General features: G+C 42.9%; 1 protein-coding gene across 1 annotated transcript in view; it reads left to right on the plus strand.

Annotated features, from left to right (window-relative positions):
* The first annotated feature begins 2619 nt into the window (after nt 1-2619).
* Nucleotides 2620-22843, plus strand: part of PUS7 (pseudouridine synthase 7) — a 56694-nt gene continuing 36470 nt past the window's right edge. Inside the window, exons 1-5 of the mRNA XM_047849339.1 lie at nt 2620-2835; nt 13823-14255; nt 16209-16293; nt 16467-16568; nt 18731-18875. Of these exons, the coding sequence (XP_047705295.1) occupies nt 2709-2835; nt 13823-14255; nt 16209-16293; nt 16467-16568; nt 18731-18875 (892 nt within the window). The 5' untranslated portion in view covers nt 2620-2708. The remainder of the gene's footprint in view (nt 2836-13822; nt 14256-16208; nt 16294-16466; nt 16569-18730; nt 18876-22843) is intronic.

Here is a 22843-nt window from a genome sequence, read left to right on the forward strand (position 1 = left end):
AATGACTGCCTTTAAGGAGGGGGAAATTGGGGCGCCTGGGTGGCGCAGTCGGTTAAGCGTCCGACTTCAGCCAGGTCACGATCTCACGGTCTGTGAGTTCGAGCCCCGCGTCGGGCTCTGGGCTGATGGCTCAGAGCCTGGAGCCTGTTTCCGATTCTGTGTCTCCCTCTCTCTCTGCCCCTCCCCCGTTCATACTCTGTCTCTCTCTGTCCCAAAAATAAATAAACATAAAACATAAGTAAAAAAATTAAAAAAAATAAAAATAATTTAAAAAAATTTTAAAAAGGAGGGGGAAATTGGTAAGGGGGGGGTACAGTCTCTGCTCTTTCATTGCAATTTATAAGATTTCTACAGAATTATTTGGCACTAAATCACAGACATGCATACTCTGATAAAAATTAAAAATAACATTAAAGGGAAAAAAAGATTGCTCTAAACCCAGATTTTTGCTTCTGGAGAATTCACTTCTGGTAAGGGAAACAGAAATGAAAATAAATTAAGATTGAATGCAGTAGGCTCAACAACGGAAATGTTTGCAATGACTGAGGGAGCACAGAAAACAATTGACTACTATCTGGGGAGTGTAAAGAGGCAATCTTAGATGGACAGAATAGTAGGCAATAATAAGGATGAAACAAGAGATACAGAGTATGTTTTGGGCCCTTACCAGTCCATAGTGCTGGTGTGGATTAAAAGCAGGATCCCGAATATTATACATAACATACATGTTAGGATGTAATTTGAAAGTCAAGGAGAACATTAAATTGTTAAATGATTATTAGAGGGAGTTGGAATTTGGGACAGGCTTTGAACACTTCTGTATTATTTTAACTATAAAAGCCAATAAAGGGCTGTCATTTTGAAAAACAGAAAACTAAAAATGCATGTTTCACTTGGACCTTGTCTGAGGCGGTTCAGGATAAAATGCAGTAAGTTTTGATCATGGATCTAGCTAGCTAACAGCCAAAGGAATGTGAATGTTCTTTCCTTCCATATGCATTTATGAGGCATTCGGCCTCAGAGAAGATAATTTTTAAAGTATACAAAAATTTAAAGTTTAGGATTGAATTTTTACTGTGTCTGTGGTAAACATATGTGCAGTTGCTGTCATTGGGACATTAACCTATGAATTAGCCATAGCCCAGGACATGTGATTATACCTGGATTAGGGACAGAAAACTGTCCTCAACTGAGGTGACTGATCTCAGAGAAAGACAGTATAGAATCCTACCAGTCTGAGTGAATTATCCATACTGAGTATGGATAATGTAAACCCAGATTTTAAAAACAAGTCTACCACTACTATAGGAAACAAAGTGGGGTTGTTCAAAAAATTGAAAATAGAATTAATATACAACAATACCACTTCTGGGTATATACCCCAAGAAATTGAAAGCAAGGTCTCAAATAGATATTGGAGCACCCGTGTTCATAGCAGCATTATTCACAATAGCCCAAAGGCCGAAGCAACTCAACTGATAATAGGGGAACAAAGCGTGCTATATATATGTAATGGAATATTATTCAGCCTTAGATAGGAAGGAAATTCTGCCACATGCTGCAACACGTGTTGCATCCTTAATGGATGAACATTAAGGAAATAAGGCAGTCACAAAGGGACATATGGCTATATGATTCCACTTATAGGAGTTACCTACAACTGTAAAATTCACAGAGAGAAGAGTAGAATAGTGGTTCCCAGGGCTAGGAGGTGGGGAGACTGGGAATTTGCTACTTCCTGGATAGAGTTTCAGCTTTGCAAGGTGAAAAGCCTTCTGGAGATGGATGTTGGTGATGGTTGTACAACATTGTGAATGTACTTAATGCCACTGAATGTACACTTCAAAATGATTAAAGTGATAAATTTTATGTTGCATGTACTTTACCACAATTTAAAAAACCAAGTCTAATAGAAATTAAAGGACTTGAAATAATATATAGGTGTTTCACTGAGGATTGAAATTTGGCAAAATAGTGCAAAAACTATTAGAGGCCAGAATTTGGTCGCGAAACGTGTGCTACTTGAAGAGCATGGAAGGAGTGTGGATTTTATTTTTCTTCACACAGAAGCACAAACTTGCTATGATCAGTTTTTTTCCGGAGCCTATCCTATTGAGGAGCCGTCAAGCAGGAGGGGTAAATCGAAGTGGGAAAATGCCTCTCTCGGATCCCCTGCACTTGAAGGAATAATATATAGGACAATATATTCCCTAAAGTTATTCTTTTCCTTAAACTAGCCGCATGTGGGGGGCAACACAAAACGGCCATAACCATGTGGAAGAAACCTTTATTAAAATACGTGAAGCATTCGTTAAGGCCATGGCCACGGCCACTTTAGAAGTCCTAAAGACTGTCTGAAGGACTCTTTGGTGCACGATGAAATCCCTGTTTGCCCGGGCCCTGGAGAAATCACTGTTTGCCCAGGGCCTGGACAGGCTCCGGCCGCCGTGAGCTGGCAAAGCCGCAGTGAACCAACGAGCTTCCTCCAGGCAGAGGCCACTGGGTCACTGGGCGGCGGAGAGGGGCGGGGCCTCGTTGCTCCGGGCCCGCGCGGAGGCGGGGCCGGCGGCGGAGGGCGGGCCCCGCCCCGAGGGTGGGGCAGATTAGCGGCGGCGCGTCGCGGCGCAGCACGTGTGAGAGCTCCGCGGCCGGCGAGTGCACCCGCGCGCTCCGGGCCCCAGGGGCTGAAGGCGCTGACGGCGTTGCCTATGCCGGGGCGCCCTCGCAGCTGGCTGTTCCGAGTGGCCCTCGTCGCCGCCGCCCTCCTGCGCCCAGAGCAGCGCGCCCGCCCCCTCGCCGCCCGGCCCGGGCCGCGCCCGCGCTCCCAGGCCCCGGGTAAGTGCGCGGCCTCGCCGCAGCCACCCGGGATCCACGGCCCGGCCTTAGGGCCCCGCCCGGAGGGGCAGTGCGGCCTGGGAAGGCGTCCCGGCCGCGGCGTGACCGCACGGCTTGCCCACGGCGCCTCCATTACTGGCCGTGCCCGCGGAAGCGCGGCTGGAGCCTGGCGGTCCTCCTCCCGCGGTGCCAGCCCCGCCCCCCCTTCCGGGGCCGATCGGCAGGGGGCGCAGTGCCCTCCCGCCTCCCTGTGGCGCTGGCCGCTCTCCGTTCCCAGCCCCTCTCCTCCCTTTCTTTGCCCCGGGAGCTCCCTAAACTCCTCTCCTCGCCAAAGAGAAAACCGGCCTCTATCCCGGGGCCCTTACAGCCTCGGTATATCGCGGGGCCGGTCTTCTGCAGGGTAAAGCCCACGTGCTTTCTCTCGTCCTCGTTTTCACCCATCACTACTTAACTGCGAGGCTACTGCAAGCCAGGCAAGCACCCAGCTGAATGCTTATTTTTGTACGTTTCCCAGAGTAGGAGCCAACAGGTTGGGGACCAGGAGTGTTTTCTCCAGCTCTCCACCGGGTCCGTGTTTAATGAGTGGATGTTTGGAGGTGCTGCTGTGCATGTTGAAACTCATCTACGCCGAGTCCTTACCGCCAGCCCTGCACTGAGAGGTTTAGAAGTACATCCTAATTGCCTGGGTTATTAGTGCCTGCCAAGAAGTAGGGTTTGGAGAGAGTTTCGTTTGCCAGATATTTAATCCCGTTGTCAGGCCACTTTTTTTTTTTTTTTTTTTTTTTTTTCATTTCAAAAATCTTGGATTACCAAGGGCTTTTGTTTCAAGTCTCCAGTCGTCTGTGCAGTCATATTCCGTTCTCTTGGGGATACCTTGGCAATTGAGGGATCTGTCAAAAATAGGCCATACAGTCATAGTGAAAAGGGGATGAATAGGCGATAATTTTGTTTAATCATTTAACAGCTCCTTTTGAACATCTTTTGGTAGAGGCTGAGGCGATGCAAGTATTAATAAAAGGTATATTGACCCCAAGTAGGAGAGAGATACTGCAGTCCAGCTGGTCCGTTGACTTAAGTTTTCTCCTGTTTCAGGTCCTTTACCTGTGCTGGTCCTGCTGCCTGGAACTCTCCCCATACACATCTTTTCATGTCTATAGTTCTTTCTCCCCTTCCCTTTACTCTGCTTTATTTGTAGCTCTTACGGGTGTATGTCTCTGAGATTATTATTGTTTTCGTTGATACTTCCTTAAATAAATATAAACTCTGGGGCACCTGGATGGCTCAGTGGGTTAAGTGTCCGACTTAAGCTCAGGTGACGATCTCGCGGTCCCTGAGTTCGAGTCCCGCGTCAGGCTCTGGGCTGATGGCTCAGAGCCTGGAGCCTGCTTCCGATTCTGTGTCACCCTCTCTCTCTGCCCCTCCCCCGTTCATGCTCTGTCTCTCTCTGTCTCAAAAATAAATAAACGTTAAAAAAATTAAAAAAAAAAATAAATAAATATAAACTCAAAGAGGACAAGAAATTGCCCCTTTTCCCCAGTGCCTAAGATAGTGCCAGACTCATAAGGGGTACTCACATATTTGTGGGATGAACAAATCTAATGGACTTAATGATTTTGCATATTAGAATGTAGAGTGTGCTCTGCCCTGAAGAAAGTGCTCTTTATTATATGTGTGTGTGTGTGTGTGTGTATTTTTTTTTTTTAACGTTTATTTTACTTTTTGAGAGGCAGAGCACAAGCAGGAGAGGGGCAGAGAGAGGGGGAGACACAGAATCTGAAGCAGGCTCCAGGATCTGACCTGTCAGCACAGAGCCGGATGCGGGACTCAAACTCACAGACTGTGAGATCATGACCTGAGCCTAACGAAGTCAGACGCTCAACCGACTGAGCCACCCAGGCGCCCCAGAAAGTGCTCTTTGTAGTGAGCTAGAGGGGTTGTTGACAGTTTGCAGAGGCTGGAGGATAGAAGTATTTAAAGGGGCGCCTGGGTGGCTCAGTCGGTTGAGCGTCTGACTTCGGCTCAGGTCATGATCTCGCGGTCTGTGAGTTCAAGCCCTGCATCAGGCTCTGTGCTGACAGCTCAGAGCCTGGAGCCTGTTTCGGATTCTGTGTCTCCCTCTCTCTCTCTGCCCCTCCCCTGTTCATGTTCTGTCTCTCTCTGTCTCAAAAATAAATAAAACATTAAAAAAAATTTAAAAAAGTGGAAGTTGTATTTTGAAATACAGATAGGACTAAGACTAATATGGCTTTAGATGTTCATTTTACAGAAATAATGTTAAGGGATTATCGGTGTTGTATTACAATTTTGAAAATGTTAAACTTTTGTTGTTGTGGATGTAAAGAGAGCTTATTGGTGAATTTAGTATCTTAATGAAAAAGATTTTAAAATATTGATAAAATTGTAATATTCCTAATGTCAGTTGGGTCATTTGGAGTATAAAAGAAACAAAACCCATTTTTTTAGTATTCCCTTCAAAAAATTGGATAGGACTTTGAAGTTCACAGGTAAGTATCAATAGATTCTTTTCTTGGTGGTGGTGTGGTCTATATTACTTGACTGATTACTATTTTGAATAGTGTATTTGTGCAGCATAGCATCTCTTTAAAAACTTTTTTTTTAAATAACATTTAAAAAACTCATAAAGCTGTACTCTCTACCCTTCCTCCCCTTTTTAAAAAGCCAGACATTTCAGCTTTGAGGTAGCATGCTTGAATATGTATATTTGGATTTTCCTGAATGCAAAACTTTTTCTTAGGGAAATCACACTGGGGCATCCTGAGTGGTTTATTTTTCTGATTGAATTCTTCCCAGCATCTTCAATGTTTACAAGATCTGCTCGCTCCCTCCCCTCATTTAAAAATTAGATTGCAGGAGCACCTGGGTGGCTCAGTCAGTTAAATGTCTGACTCATGGTTTCGGCCCAGGTCACGATCTCCTGCTTTTGTGAGTTCGAGCCCCACATCAGGCTCTGCACTGCCAGTGCAGAGCCTGCTTGGGATTCTCTTTCCCTCTGTCTGTGCCCCTTCCCCACTTGCTCTGTCTCTGTCTTTCTCTAATAAATAAACCTTAAAAAAATCATACTGCGTTTTAGTCTTCCCTTTTATATAGTTCTTGCTCATGAAAACAATGCTAATTTGAGCTCTGTCTCTCCTAGTCCAGAAGTTTGAACAGCTGTTCCAGTAAATATGTTCTCAGTTTCTAGGCCCACTGAAAGAACTTAGCAAAATACGTATTAAGTGACTTATAATCATTGGTACCATGTATATTTTAATAATTAATGTGTACGATAGGGTTATTAGTTAAAGCAAATGGAAAGTATTTGTAATTTCATTTGAAACACAAAAGTGAGATTAGTTAATGAGCTTGTCTTGTAAGTTAAATATAACAAGGAAAAGAGATTAGGCAAGTGTCCACAAATATCGAGAAAAGACTGCTCAAAAATATTAAAGGCCTGTTTATTTGGTGCTGTTGGCAGTGCTTTGAGGGACTCTTAAAATTAAATGGTATTTGAAGGAAGAAACCCGTGTTTAATCATTAGCCCAGAGAACAAAAGAAGCCTAAGAAGCTTTGTTTTTTCCCCAGACTCAGCAATACAGTTCTGCTGTACAAACCATCCATAATAAATATTAATGACCAGTAGTTGAATAGGAACAGCTATTACAGACCTTTGAGCAACTCATCATTTTTCAGCTTTGCAGAGAAAGAAACCTCAGCTTAGAGAGGGTAAGTGGCCCACTCATAAACGGCAGAACCTAGATCAGGTCGAAACCAGTGTGTGATATTCATATGTGTGATCTGCTAATATTCTCATGCCAGGGATGTTAGGCATAACAGTGCTGTTTGAAACTTTCCAGGATTTTATTCACGAAATTACTGATGTGGGCGCAGCGGAGAGCAAGGAGTTGGGTGATGACCATGTCCTGACTTAGGTGACTGGTAGTTGGTGGCAACGTTCCCTGAGCTGGGAGGTATAATGTGTGTTGGTGGTGGGAGATGATGAGATCAATTTAGGGCATGTTGAATTTGAGCATTTGATTCAGCTCTTCCTAGCTGGGTCAGCTGGAGTAAGACACCGATATCTGGCAATGCTAATGAACCCGGAGCCATAGGGTGGAGGAGAGGCTTGAATGAGCTCACTGGGTGCACTCTGCAATTGCTCAGCTTGACAGCTATTGCTTTGGACTTAACAAGCAAACTGGGAAGTCAGAGATGGGTCTTGGCTAGAAAAATGTGAGAGTGAGAAGGGAACAAGACTGGGGTAGGAACCTAGAGATGCCCAAATTTAAGCAGCAGCAGAGAAGGAGGGGAAAAGAGTACCTCAAGAGGCAGGAAAAAAGGGGTAGAAAGAGTTTCAAGGAAGGAAAGTGGCAAACCGTGTCCAGTTGGGAAAAGATGTCAGTTAGAGCCAGGCTTGAATGACTGTGGTTTTGGCACAAGGAAGCCATCGCTGAACTTCAAAAAAAAAACAAAAACAAAAAACACTTCATTGGTGTGTGGGAGGCAGAAGCCAGATCTTTCACTAAACGTCAGCTGCACACTGGCGGGGCGTTGATTTGATTTGCTGCAGTGTCTTTTCGCAGTGCCTGGAATACCGCCTAGCGCAGGGTGCACAGTAGGTATTTGTTAAGGGGATGAAGTGCAGCGCTTAGGAGTGAGTGTTAGAATGGCTGGACTTTTAGGAGGGTTGTCTTATTTAAGGGAATGGTTATAATGAGTGGTCTAGTGCCTATGCTGGAAAGAGGGGTAGACATCTGTCAGAGGAGGCCTGCAAGCAGGACTTGAAGAAGACTGTACTGACCAGGCATGGCCATGAGAGTAGGGATGGCTGTTTAAGAGGGGAAACCAGCAGCATCCAGGAGCACAGACCTAGACAGTAGGTTTGATACTTGGTTGGGGTTTAGCACGGATCATGAAGTAGCACCAGTGAGCAAGAGTGTTGAGTGGTGGCTAACATGTGGAGGTTTGGGGCACTTGAAAAAGTGAAGGTGGAGAGGGGCACTTGGGTGGCTCAGTCAGTTAAATGACTGGCTCAGGTCATGATTTCATGGTTTGTGAGTTTGAGCCCCGCATCAGGCCTGCACATCAGATTTTTTTTTAATTATTAAAAAAAAGTGACAGTGGAGAGACGGTATCTTGGGACCTGTTTGAAGAACACGTGATGAGAGAGAGCAGAACAGAAGAAAGGGTAAAATAGTGGTTGATCAGAACACAATAGTTTGTGTATCTTTTTATACTTCATATGTTTGAAATTTTTTGTAATAAAAAACTTACCGTAGAAGATGTGATAACCTCCCCATGTTCCCATCACTCAGTTTCAATAATTATGAACCTGGTTTCAAATCTGTACCCCCTCCACTTCCATTCACCACTGGTAAATTATTTTGAAGCCAAATTCCAGACTTCGTAACTTTTCAACCATAAATATTTGTTAGTGTGTCTAAAACATAAGGATTCTGTTTTTAAATGTAACCACAGTAACATAATTGCACCTTTAAAAGTTAACAGTACTACCTTGATGTCATCAAATATTCCCAGTATTTTGCATCCCTCATCATCTCAAATGCTTACTCATTTGTTTTTTAAAATTTACATCCAAGTTAGTTAGCGTGTAGTGAGTGCAACAATGATTTCAGGCATAGATTCCTTAATGCCCCTGACCATGTAGCCCATCCCCCCTCCTACAACACTTCCAGCAACCCTTTGTGTTCTCCATATTTAAAAGTCTCTTACGTTTTGTCCCGCTCCCTGTTTTTTATATTATTTTTGCTTCCCTTCCCTATGTTCATCTGTTTTGTATCTTAAAGTCCTCATATGAGTGAAGTCATATATTTGTCTTTCACTGACTGACAAATTTCACTTAGCATAATACCCTCTAGTTCCATCCACGTAGTTGCAAATGGCAAGATTTCATTCTTTTTGATTGCTGAGTAATACTCCATTGTGTGTGTGTGTGTGTGTGTGTGTGTGTGTGTGTGTGTGTGTGTGTGTATACATATATATATATATGTATACCACATCTTCTTTGTCCATTCATCCATCGAGGGACATTTGGGCTCTTTCCATACTTGGGCTATTGTCAATAGTGCTGCTATAAGCATTGGGGTGCATGTGCCCCTTAGAAACAGCACACCTGTATCCCTTGGATAAATACCTAGTAGTGCAATTGCTGGGTCGTAGGGTAGTTCCATTTTCAATTTTTTGAGGAACCTCCACACTGTTTTCTAGAGTGGCTGCACCAGTTTGCATTCCCACCAACAGTACACAAGAGATCCTCTTTCTGTGCATCCTCACAAACATCTGTTATTGCCTGAGTTGTTAATATTAGCCATTCTGACAGGTGTGAAGTGGTATCTCATTGTGGTTTTTTAAATTTATTTTTAATTTTTTTTAACGTTTATTCATTTTTTGAGAAACAGAGTGTAAGCAGGGGAGGAGCAGAGAGAGAGGGAGACACAGAATCCGAAGCAAGCTCCAGGCTCTGAACTGACAGCACAGAGCCCAAAGCGGGGCTTGAACTCACAAACCATGAGATCATGACCTGAGCTGAAGTCAGACGCTTAACCCACTGAGTCACCCAGGCACCCCTTTCATTGTGATTTTGATTTGTATTTCCCTGATGATGAGTGATGTTGAGCATTTTTTCATGTGTCAGTTGGCCATCTGGATGTCTTCTTTGGAGAAGTGTCTATTCATGTCTTTTGCCCATTTCTTCACTGGATTACTTGTTTTTTAGGTATTGAGTTTGATTAGTTCTTTATAGATTTTGGATGCTAACCCTTTTTGTGATACGTCATTTGCAAATATCTTCTCCCATTCTGTCGGTTGCCTTTTAGTTTTACTGATTATTTCCTTCACTGTGCAAAAGCTTTTTATTTTGATGAGGTCCCAATAGTTCATTTTTGCTTTTGTTTCCCTTGCCTCTGGAGACATGTGGAGTAAGAAGTTGCTACAGCCATCAAATACTTTTCTAGATGCTTTTTTTAAATAGTTGACTTGTTTGAAGAAGGATCCACTCGTTGCATTTCTTTGTAGGTTTATATGTAAGTTCCCCTCCCTCTTTTCCCCCTTGCTTTTTATTAGTTGAGGGAACTGTCTTTGTCCTGGTAGAGTTTCCCACATTCAGAATGTTGCTGATTGCTTCCCCATGGTGGTGGTTAACATCTTCTGTCTCTGTGTGCTGTCGAAACTACCAATTAGACATAGAGTTTCAGTCAGAATACTTCACAGCATGTGCTTTCAGGGACGTGCAGTGTCTGCCTGTCATGTATGTTAGTGGGCCATTCGTGGTGCTTGTCCAGGTCCACTATTTCATTAGGCATTTGCTACTTAGTGTGACTTTGATCTCTACAGGTGGGGAACAGTTTCAGCACCTGTTCCAAGAAATCTACAAAATGTCTATAGAAGGCTGTTATACCACTCTGAATTCTATGGCATGTATAAAAGAAATAATGTCCTCAAAAAATCTGCAGACTTCTTGAGGGGGGAAAGGGGACTAGCTTATTTTGTTCCTACTATATCTAACCAGGATATAGTGTTTATCATTTCATTTAATCTTCACGGCAGTCTTGTGATACACATGTCATTCCCATTCTACAGACGAAGAACAGGGGCTTGGAGAAATTAATTTACTTCGACGGACAGCTAGAAAATGGCAGGAGAAAAGTATGGTACCCAGGTGCCCACATGGTAGTGCAGATGAAGGGAGGTAAAATGGGAAGACGGAGTTAGTAGAGAGGAAGGCACAGCAGTCAGGACTCATGGCCTTCAGATGAGCCTTGAAGGACTGATGAGGCCAGGGGTGATCTTAGACAGGTGTGGAGGACTTCCCATTGGAGAGAGCTCATGAGCAGTCAGACTGGAAGCAGGAACTCATTGGGACTGGGCCTGAGTTGTTGCAGGTGTGTGGAAGATAATGGTACAGGTTGCTGGATGATGGGCAGTGTCAAAGCAGGATGGAGCAGACATTTCTGCAGAGGAAGTAATTGATGTGGCTTATGACCATCAGTTGTTAAAAAGGAGCTTGATGAATTCTCTGTATTCTGGAAAGGAGGTAGACATGTGCTGACAGCAAAGTCCCTGAGCCACGATACTGATGTGGTTGTCATTGGCTGTGCTTTCCTCCCTGCTGAGAGTTCAGGCGTGGAAAGGTATCAGGATCTCCTAGTGGACCCTGGCATGCCAGCTGGGACGCCATTGCACGTTTGGGGTTGAGAGTATGTGTAACACAATGTAGTGACTGGCTTCCGGATGTTCCCAGGTACCTGTGACACCTCAGGACCATAAGTGGGCTTGTCTTCCTACTCCCTGCTTCTCTTCTGGGGTTCTGTGTTAGGAAGAGCTCCCCTGTCCTCTGAGATCCCTAAGGCAGAACACCTGAGTCATCCTAGGGTATTTCCTTTTTTTGCCCACATTTGTCATCCAGTCCTGTTCCCACCACCTCCTAAATGTCCCTGAATCCAAACTTTGTTTCTGTCACCCTTGTCTCAGTCTTAGATCATGTTATACTAATTTCTTGACTCAATTTTGGTCATACCCTCTTTTTTAAGTTTTCTTTTTTTTAGTGATCTCTACACCCAATGTGGGGTTCAAATTCACAGCCCCGAGATCAAGAGTCACGCACTCTTCCAACTGAGACAGCCAAGTGACCCTCAGCTGTACCCTCTCACCGAATCTTCTATCTAACCCCTGTTTCTCTTCAAAGAGGCACTGCGACACCTTTCTAACTCACGAGTCTAGTGGTGGTTTGGTTTTCAGGATGGAATCCCCTCCATTCTGCTGGTCTAGCATCTGCCCACTTGCTAGCTTTACCTCCAGACTCGCCCGTTGTGTGTTTTACCCTACTTGGGCTCCCACGCCTCTGCACAAGCCTGACCATCCCCCCCAAACAGCCTCCTCCCCATGTTCTGCGACCTCACCCGCTCCTCACAGCCAGGCTCAGGTGTTCGTTTCTGGTCTGCCATAAGGAAAGGTGTCTTCTCTGACACCCTCACCGGCAGTGCCCTCTGAGGTCTTTGTTCCTGTAGTCCCCGAGTGACCTGCGCCCTTTGTGTCTCCCACATCGGCGCACAGGCTCTGTGAGGGCAGCCTTGTTGATAGAAAGTGAGCATGAATAGCACCAGCATTTCATAAACCATTCTTTTTCTTACTTGACCTTGCTTAGAACAAATAGAGAATAAATGCTTTCCTAATTGAATTAGAGGTAATTTTTGTATAGTTGTGGTCTACTTCTGTTCCAGATTCTTGGTTTCTTCCATTTTCTTTATTTAATTTTTTTGTCTTTCAAAGGAAATTGGTTTTACTGGCATCTTTCTGTACCTTTTCTCCCATTTTTTTTGTAGTCATCATCCCTTTTTCTTTCATTTTGTGCATGTATTTGCATTCTTCTTTACATTTTCTTTCCATTCTAGATTGTTGACAGTGAGCCAAGATCAGATGTGGATTTTTTTTTTTTTTAAGTTATCTCTAGATGGGCCTGAAACTGATGACCCCAAGATCAAGAGAGTCACGTGCTCCACTGACTGAGCCAGCCAGGCACCCTTCAAATGTGGATTCTTAAACTTTAGCTCATTGTTGTTATTATTCTGTTGTAGATGCTTCTGTAGTTGGGTTTCTTGTTAACTAGGCTTTGGAGAACCTTAGAATGTTAGTTTTCTGCTCATTTATGTTCTTTATGAGTATGCTTAGTAAGTTCATTAGCATTTTAATTATAGCACCTCCGTATATAATTAATGTAGGAAAACTTTTATCCTTAATTTACCAAGAGCACCAAGTAAGGTCAAATTAGATAAATGTATTTATTTTGACTGCCACTTGTTACCCCTCTGGCAAGCCGCCCAGTCCTGGGAGGTGTGTATGGCTTCTTAGACTTTCCCTCATTACATTGTGTGTGGGTTGCTTACATGATAGTCTGTATTGTTTAAATTGTGGCATAAAAATAATAAAAAAAAAAAAATGAAAAAAAAAATAAAAAATGAAAAAGGGGCGCCTGGGTGGCTCAGTCGGTTAAGCGTCTGACTTCGGCTCAGGTCACGATCTCGCAGTATGTGGGTTCGAGCCCCGCGTCGGGCTCTGTGCTGACTGCTCAGAGCCTGGATCCTGTTTCAGATTCTGTGTGTGTCTCTCTCTCTCTCTCTGACCCTCCCCCATTGATGCTCTGTCTCTCTCTGTCTCAAAAATAAATAAACGTTAAAAAAAAAAAATTAAAAAAAATTAAAAAAAAATTGTGGCAAAATGCACACAACACATAGCATCATCTCCACTTTTAAGCATACAGTTCAGTAGCATTAAGTACATTCATACTGTAGTGGAACCAATATGCAGAACTCTTTCTAATCTTGCAAAACTGAAATTTTATAACCCATTAAACAACTTCACATCCCCCTTGCTTTTTTTTTTTTAATATGATACTAGTATGCGTTCCTGTCAATAAGTGTATTTATGCACTATTTTTATTTAATCAGGTTTTTTTTTTTTTTAAAGAATAATCTACATGAAACAAAGTTCAAGTGATCAACTACGGTATTCACTAAAACCAGCACGTCTCCCTGCTGTGCCCAGCCACCCATATTCTGTGCTAGAAGAAACCATCCTTCCCAGCTTCTGTTCATATTGTTTCATTGTATTGTTTAATTTACAGACGCAGGCATCATTTTTCTTAGTTTTTTGTTAATGTAAAAGTACTGAAATGAGTATCCTTAAACCTAAAATTGTAAGCACTTCAGTTATTTTAAGATACACCCTGAAAGTAGTATTTCTGGGTCAAAGGGCATACATTTTTTAAAGTTTTTTTTGAGGCATACTCTCAAATTCTATGCAGAAGTGTTGTGCCATTTTTCTATGCCACCAAATATATACACCAGCATCAGGAAAAATTATTTTAATAGATGAGTTTTAGAACCCTAGGAACAAAGTTAACTGTGCCTCTGTTTGCTGAAACCCACTTTAAGGAAGTGATTGTTACTTCCTGCGCTCTCTTCCTTCCTAAAAGGTTCTCTTAAATGTTTTCTTGGAGCCTTAAAAATGGAGATGACAGAAGTGACTGGTGTGTCGCTGAAACGTGGGTCTGTTGCTGTTGAAGACAATGACAGGGTGGCCCCAGCTGAAGAGGCAAAAAGACAGAAGATCTTGGACCATTGTCTGACCAAAAGTCAGAGCGAGCTGGAGCATGTCTCTCCACCCAGTGGGGTCAACGTGCCTGAGCCACCTGAGGCTGTGAGTGCCAGAGAGGGTACAAAGAATTCTGATGTGCAGTTGGAAGAAGAGGAAGAGGAGGAGGAAGATGGCCTCTCTGAGGAGGGTGAGGAGGAGGAGGAAGCTGAGAGTTTTGCAGACATGATGAAGCACGGCCTCACTGAACTTGACGTTGGCATCACCAAGTTTGTAAGTTCTCATCAGGGATTCTCAGGCATCTTGAAAGAAAGGTATGTTTCACTTACATGTAAAGTTATTTTTGTTCTATTTGTTTTTCTGGTTTTTTGTTTTTTATTTACTTAAATTATAGTTAACATACAGTACGGTATTGGTTTCAGGAGTAGAATTCAGTGATTCATCACTTACATACAACACCAAGTGCTCATTGTAACAAGTGCCCTCCTTAGTACCCTTCACCCATCTAGCCCACCCCTCCACCCACCTCCCTCCATCAGTCCTCAGTTCTCTATCATGAAGAGTCTCTTGTGGTTTGTTTCCCTCTCTTCTCTCCCCCCACTCTTTTGTTCTTCTGTTTTGTGTCTTAAATTCCACATAGGAGTGAAATCATATGGTATTTGCCTTTCTCTGGTTGATTTATTTTGCTTAGTGTAATACATTGTAGCTCCATCCACAGTGTATTGTCATTGGAAGTGGCAAGATTTCATTCTTTTTGATGGCTAAGTAATATTCTCTTGTGTATATCTACCACATCTTCTGTAAATGTTCTTCAGTCAATGGACATTGGGCTCTCTCCATAATTTGGCATTCTATTTGTTCTTTAGAAAGAAATTAGCAAGGGGCGCCTGGGTGGCTCACTTGGTTAAGTGTCTGACTTTGGCTCAGGTCATGATCTCACAGTTTGTGAGTTTGAGCCCCGCATTGGGCTCTGTGCTGACAGCTTGGAGCCTAGAACCTGCTTCGGATTCTGTGTCTCTACCCCCCCCCCCCGCCCCCCGCGTCTCCATCACCAATATGTTCTATTTAACTTTCTGTCCCCAAGAATGGTTTATTGACGATCATGAAGGAATTAGGATGGAGGAGAGCTGTCTAAATGAGCAGATGAAGCCATTTCAAGATCAAATGAGTAAATAAAAAATAATTTTTGTGTCAAGCCTTGCTAATATGTAAATGAGTGCTGTTCACTTCTTTAAAATAAATTATTTTAAATGGTTTTAAGTTTTCTCTTGAATTGGTCTTAAAATCTTAAATCCTTAACTCTTCCACCTGAATGTGCCACATCTACAGTAGAAAGAAGGTAGTCTTTGGAGCCAGAAGGATCTGGGTATGAATCTAGACTAGTTACATAGTATCCTTATCCAAAAAATGGTTCCTAATACTACCTTGTGGTTTTTGAGAAGGTTTTAAATAATGTGTGTAGAATATTTAGCATAAAGGCAAGCTTCAGGTTGGTTCATAATAGATATACTGGGTTGTGATATATATTTTTTTAATGTTTATATTGGGGGGGAGGGGCAGGGAGAGGGTGGGCAGATAATCCAAAGCAACCCTGTACTGTCAGCGCAAAGCACCAGGCTTGAACTCACGAACCTTGAGATTATGACCTGAGCCAAAGTCTGCTTTTCAACTGACTTGACTGAGTCACCCAGGTGCCCCAATGGGGTTCTGATTCAATTAACCATGCCATAGTTTATGATTCACTTTAGTATGGACTGTTTATATAATCAATAGGGTAATAAGCTTCGATTTATGCATTTCTCTGAAAGAATATTCTAAAGCTCAGAGGGCCTTTACGTTCTGTGTGAAGAATGCAAGCTGTGGCGTAGCATTCTTTAAGAAACCAGAAAAAAAAAAACTGCACATAAACTTAGTAATGAAGAATTAAAAAAAAAAAAAAATTCCTGTTTTGGGGCTCCTGGATGGCTTAGTCACTTAAGCATCTGACCCTTGGTTTCAGTTCAGGTCATGATCCCAGGGTTGTGGGGTCAAGCTCCACATAGCAATTCTCTCTCTCTCTCTCTCTCTCCCCCCCCTTTCCCTCTACCTCTCCCTCCCACCCCCATCTGCCCCCTCCCCTGCTCTAAGTATGCTGTCTCAAAAAAAAAACCCCAAAATTAAAAAAAATTTTCGTATAACCATGAAGCTTAATGTTGATAAACTTCCTCCTAAAATTAATCAGAAGCAAAACGTTAATGCTTTGAAAGTTTGTGTTTTCTTTTCATCAGATACTCCGACTTTGTTGTTCATGAAATAGGAAAAGACGGCCGCATCAGCCATTTGGATGACTTGTCTGTCCCCGTGGATGAGGAGGTGAGAGCAGCTCTCTGACAAGCCACTTTCCCTATAAAATAGCACTTCCGAGAGATCCAGAACTATAGAACTCTAACAGCATTGACTTAGCATTTCCGAGAGATCCAGAACTATAGAGCTGTAACAGCTTTGAGTTCTGTGTGTGACTCACTGGGAGTTTCATTATTTTCAAGGATCCAACGGAAGACGTATTTACGGTTTTGACAGCTGAAGAAAAGCAGCGTTTAGAAGAGCTCCAGCTTTTTAAAAATAAGGAAACTAGTGTTGCCATCGAGGTAAATAGCACAAAAACATACATTTCAGGATTTTCATTGCTTCTTTTTGGGTAAAGTCTATAAGCATCTATTAGAAAAATTACAGTAGTTGACGAAATGATGACTTTGCCCTATTTGATGTAAAAGAGTATTACCCTAAAAATGTTTTGATCAGTGGCAAATAACCAGTATCCAGACATACTATAGCAAAAAAATGTTACGTCGTAAAAAAATTTTATATGACCACAAGTCAGCAAAGAATTGCATTGTTCCACGGGGCACCTGGGTGGCTCAGTCAGTTAAGTGTGCAACTTCAGCTCAGGTCATGATCTTGCGGTCCATGAGTTCAAGCCCCGTGTCGGGCTCTGTGCCAACAGCTCAGAGCCTGGAGCCTGCTTCAGATTCTTTGTCTGTCTGTCTCTCTTTTTCTCTCTCAAAAATAAATATTTAAAAAAAAAAAGAAAGAAAGAAATGTGTTGTTCAGACCACAAAGTGACTATTCTGTCACAGTGTCCGTAGCCAAAGGACTGCCACCATCCAGATGTGTGGCCTAATAGACCCTGGCCCTGGCTCTCCCTCCAGCAGCCTCTGGCTGTCAAGTGGGTCTTGGAGGGAGAGGAGTTGGGAAAGAAGTAAGGGAACATTTCTTTGCTCAACTTGACTCAGCTTCTGCTGTTGAAGAAAAGGAGAGCTCAGCTACTAAATGGGCTAGTAGATGTTTTTTCAAAAGCTTTTGTTAGGAAAATTTTATTCTTCTCAGTGATGTCCAGTAGAATTATGTGAGCCATGTTTGTAATTTTAAATCTTGTAGAAACTTAAACAGGTGCAGAAACAGGTGAAATTAGAAGCGACTGAGGGTGGTTCAGTCCCACCAACTGTGAGATCATGACCTGAGGCGACATCGAGAGTCAGATGCTTAACTAACTGAGCCATCCAGGTGTCCCCCAACATTTGTTTAAGTGCAATAAATTAAATAGAAAATAACAGTGTATTATACGCATCAAGGATAAATACTATTTTGTAAGATTTTTTAAATTTTTAAAAAATGTATTATTTTGAGATCGAGAGCATGAGCAGGGGAGGGGCAAAGAGAGGATCTGAAGCAGGCTCTGTGCTGTCAGCACGTAGCCTGATGCAGGGCTCAAACTCATGAACCGTGAGATCATGACCTGAGCCAGAATGAAGAGTCAGATGCTTAATGACTGCGCCACCCCGGTACCCCTCTAGATTTTTAGTAAGGCAGGTGCATGTATATATTTCTGACTGTTGACTCCTGATGTGAAATGTATTTCTTAGTGTGAGACACATTCAAAAATTGAGCAACAGTTCCTTACATAATAAGTTTACATTTTTTGATGTTGATTTTTTTTTTTTATTACGAACAAATATATGAGAACACCATTATAAAATGATCCAGTATGGAATAGGATTCATTGTGAGGCAGTGTAGATTGGACTATTCAAGGGAGTTGAGTTTCTGATATCCTGAAAGGCACGGCTTGCCTCCATTTCCATCTGTGAGCCCTGAGGTGTTCACCCAGCAGAGTCCCTGAGCAGGGGTATCTGTGATGGGTGGCTCTGGAGTCACAGCCTGGACTGTACACGTGGCTCTGCTGCCCTCCAGCTGTACGACCTTAGGTCCTTCTCTTAACCTCGTTTTCCTGATCTCCAAGTGGGTATACTGGTAGCATGGTAGGGAGATTATAAGGATTAACTAAGACAGTGCCTCTGAAGTTCCTGGTATAACGCCTGGCAGAGAGTCATGCCCCATAAACAGGCTCTTAAGATGTGCGGTATTATGAAGCTCTAAAAGATTGTTGAAGGGGCGCCTGGGTGGCTCAGTCGGTTAAGCGTCCAACTTCGGCTCAGGTCATGATCTCTTGGTTCGTGAGTTCAAGCCCAGCATCAGGCTCTGTGCTGACTGCTCGGAGCCTGGAGCCTACTTCGGATTCTGTGTCTCCCTTTCTCTCTCAGCCCTCCCCACCTTGCACTCTGTGTGTATCTCTCAAAAATAAATAAATGTTAAAAAATAATTTAAAAAAAAAAGGATTGTTGAAATCATACCCATGTACCTCTGTTACTTTGCATAGCTGATAACCTGACTAGTGATTTTACTACTTCATTAGTGTTATTTCCCCATTTAATGTTTCTTCAATCAGTAGTAGCATGATTTGTTTTTAATAGGTTATTGAGGACACCAAAGAGAAAAGAACCATCATCCATCAAGCGATTAAATCTCTGTTTCCAGGATTAGAGACAAAAACAGAGGATAGAGAGGGGAAGAAATATATTGTAGCCTACCATGCAGCTGGAAAAAAGGCTCTGGCAAGTAAGTGTGTGCATGATGTGGCATTTCATCTGTCTGTTGGTCACGGGTGGCATCCTGCTTCTCGTGTTCCTTGCCTGTTCGTGTTCAAGGGCTACTTTGCTGTTATGCAGAAAAGGATATCAATCATGTCATTCCTTCAAAGAAGGTGAATAATATCACTTCAGATGCCAGCACCATCCTGCAGACTGTCTGGTTAGGGGCATTAGGTCTCTTATGTGAGTGAAGATTTGCTACATTTACAGTGGTGCCTGAGAGATAGCCGTAGCAATTTGATATGTTCCCTGAAGAGCAGAATGGGCTCAGCGGCAATTCAAGAAGAAAATGGAAGGACGTTGCTCATTCTGTATTCTTAATGGAGAAGAGAAAGCTTTCAGATGAACAAAAAGTCCCTGTGGCACATTGCAAGAGCTGTTGCTTTACAACCCTGAGTCTCTTCTTCACCCACACATAAAAAACATGGAATACATGGCAAAGCGGCCCTCCACCCAAGCTCATCTTTCGTTGTATATGATTCATTTGAAATGGGTGTGTTGTCAGTGAATTTCTTTGATATTTATGCTCTAAAAAAATTTCTACAGCCATATATGCTTGCATATAATCTTAAGAAGAATTTTTCTGCCAAATCAGCAGACATAATTCTAATGAAAATTAGAATGGGAAAAAGATAGTTCCTCACCCTCATTTCCTACCAATGATGGCTTCTATTAGTAAAGAGTCGTTTCTAGATAAATTTGTTAGAGGAATTCTAAAACTACATAACAAAAGACTTCGTGCGGTTAGTGCTTTGTGAGTATTCTCTCAGGCTAATGCTGTGAATGTATGAAGCCTTAATTGTTTTATAAGTATGATTTTAGTGAAATGGGGGAGGGTATAAAAAATGGGAGCAGAGAGAAGTTTAGTTAGCTGTGCCTGCAAAAACTATGTAGTCAATTCGGTCAGTCTGGATAGTGACACAGGAATCAGAAATCTTGAGCAGCTGGGGAAGAGAAGGTGGACATTGGAGGTCACTTCCCCGGAGATACCAAAAAGAAAATGAGATGATGTGTTCTGGAACAACTGAGGGCACAGGTTGCTAATCACCTCTCAAACCACAGACAAATGGCTTGGCTACTGTGTGTTTCTCTGATGTCTGAGTCACAGTATAAGATAGTACGTTAGCATGCTTTCTTCCAGCCAGGGTTCTTCAGCAGAATTAAACCCCATGGAGAATGATTCGAGTGACTCTTTTTGCATTCTCCCAAGCTTGGCAGATAGCTAGTAACTATTCTAGATGTGGAGGAGAGAGGGTGACTTAACTACTGCAGCATTCAGTCTTAATTGTCTCAAGGAGCCCAGGCTGAGAACGGCTGCTAGGGAAATGCCCCTTGTAGAAAGGCAGTCCCCATCGGTCAGCCACCCTCTTTCAAAGGCGAGAAGAAAAGGCAAAATCTTGCTCTGCAGACTCCTGCTTCTTGGAAATGATCTTTGTTTCTTAGAAGATGCCAGGCTTTGTGATCGGCAGGGAGGGATGTTAGGGCATTTGCAGGTCACGGTGGCCTTTCAGTTCTCCCACCCTTTCCCCTCAAGTGACTGGTGCCAGACCTCTCACGTTTTGTCTGTATCCACATTCTCTAAGCTTATGCCACACCCACCTTTTTTCTTTCCCAAAGAAAAAAATTTCCTTCAGATTTTTCAGGTGAGCTGCTGAGCATGTATGACGCAAACCACCCTTCTCCATTGCCCTTACACATCTTCAGTAAAATATGAATTTCCCAGTTTAAAAAGAATCACAAAACCAGGTCACATTGGATCGTCACTTGCAAAGAGATCTAAACTTTTTGGGCTTGAGATGTGGCATTTGGTCAAAGATAGACTAGATGTCTGAACTGTTGTCTCCCACCCCCTGCTAGACCCAGGCACTGGAGAGCCTGCGTTCACCTCTTGCAGCTCTAGCTCCCTCCCAGCGAGAGTACCTTGTTAGTTAAATACCATTGGGAAAGTAGAGAGAGCTAGGATCCAGAGACTGTTCTTGCTTCTGTAGATAGAATCCAGTGCCAGTGACAGCTTGTCGTCTTGGCTGCCTTGCTTAGCATTTGAACGATTACCTTTTACTTATTTTTATAAATTTATTTTTTTATTTTGAGAAAGAGTGCTAACAGAGGAGGGGCAGAGAGAGAAGGAGAGAGAGAATCCCAATGTGGGGCTTGAGGTTCATGAGGTCATGACCTGAACCAAAATCGGGGGTTGGATGCTTAACCGACTGAGCCACCCAGGTGCCCCTGAATGAATTAGCTTTTAAAGCTTCATTGCAAAGATAAGTTTATAGTGTTTTTAGCACTCCTTTCCTACCACACCCTGATATAAATTGTTACATGCATTATCTAGCAGATTTGTAATATTCTTACCTAAACTCTGCTCATCTAGAGCCATGCATCCTAAAACATGGGCGTGGTGGATTCTAAATCATGGTGCCCAAACACTACAAATTACCAGCTGTTTTAACTCAGATGTTATTTTGTTTGTTAATCCAGTCAGATAGATAGGGCCCTATCTAAGCATAGTTTGATTCGCCTACCAAAGCATACTTAAGGTATTTTTCTGAAAGTATAATTATTATAAGTCATTAATCAGGGAAATTAATTTATATTTTGAGAAGCATAGTATATATTCCAGATGCCTCTAAGAACTTCTTTTCAAAGACTTAAGTAAAAGAAAAAGGAAAAATCCGCTGCATGATATATAGAGGTTCTCCATACTTAAGGAAATGAAGGGTTCCCAGCAGGGATACTGGATCAGGGAATCCACAGAGACCAGCGGGAGGAAGAGCCAGACAGATAAAAAGGAAACTGGGAGACTGGTGTTATGGAATCCCCAAGAAGAGTGACTGCCAATAACCAAAGTGATGAGCAGTGGAAAATATTATGGATGGGTTCAGTGAGATAAGACTTCTGAAATATATCCATTGCAACATAGAAGTCATTGGTGCATTGACCGTAGCAGCTCTAGTGGAGTAAGATTGGAAACCAGGTTACATAGTGGGTTGAGATAGAAGGCAATAAATACAGATTGCTTTTTATTTTTATTTATTTTTTAAAGTTTACTTATTTATTTTGAGAGAGCAAGAGCGTGCATGAGCAGGGGAGGGGCAGAGATAAGGAGAGGGAGAATCCCAAGCAGACTCTGAGTTCAGCATGGAGCCCGATGTGGGGCTTGAACTTGTGAATTGTGAGATCATGACCTGAGCTAAAACCAAGAATTGGACACTTAACTGACTGAGTCACCCAGGCGCCCCCAGACTGCTTTTTAAAATAAGCTATCAGCAGGGGCTCCTGGGTGGCTCAGTTGGTTAAGTGTCTGACTTCAGCTCAGGTCATGATCTTGTGGCTTATGGGTTCGAGCCCCTCTTCTGGCTCTGTGCTGACAACTCAGAGCCTGGAACCTGCTTTGGATTCTGTCTCCCTCCTTCTCTGCCCCTCCTCTGTCGTGCTCTGTCTCTCTCTCAAAAATAAACGTTAAAAACATTTTTTTTTTTAATAAAATAAGCTGTAAAGAGAGACACCTGTCTGGCTAAGTCAGAGGAGTATGCAGCTCCCGATCTTGGGGCTGTGAGTTTGAGCCCCACGTTGGGTGCAGAGATTACATATATATATATACATAATTTTTTAAAAGGCTGTAAGGAAAAGAAGAAAGGAAAGCATCATGGTTGAAAGGGAGGCATCGGTTTGACTTTTTTTTTTTTTTTTTTAACATTTTTTTTTTTTTTTAATTTTTATTTTTGGGACAGAGAGAGACAGAGCATGAACGGGGGAGGGGCAGAGAGAGAGGGAGACACAGAATCGGAAACAGGCTCCAGGCTCTGAGCCATCAGCCCAGAGCCTGACGCGGGGCTCGAACTCACGGACCGCGAGATCGTGACCTGGCTGAAGTCGGACGCTTAACCAACTGCGCCACCCAGGCGCCCCGACTTTTTTTTTTTTTTGTGAGAGAGG

Source organism: Prionailurus viverrinus, chromosome A2, assembly GCF_022837055.1.
Source record: "Prionailurus viverrinus isolate Anna chromosome A2, UM_Priviv_1.0, whole genome shotgun sequence".
NCBI lineage: Eukaryota > Metazoa > Chordata > Mammalia > Carnivora > Felidae > Prionailurus > Prionailurus viverrinus.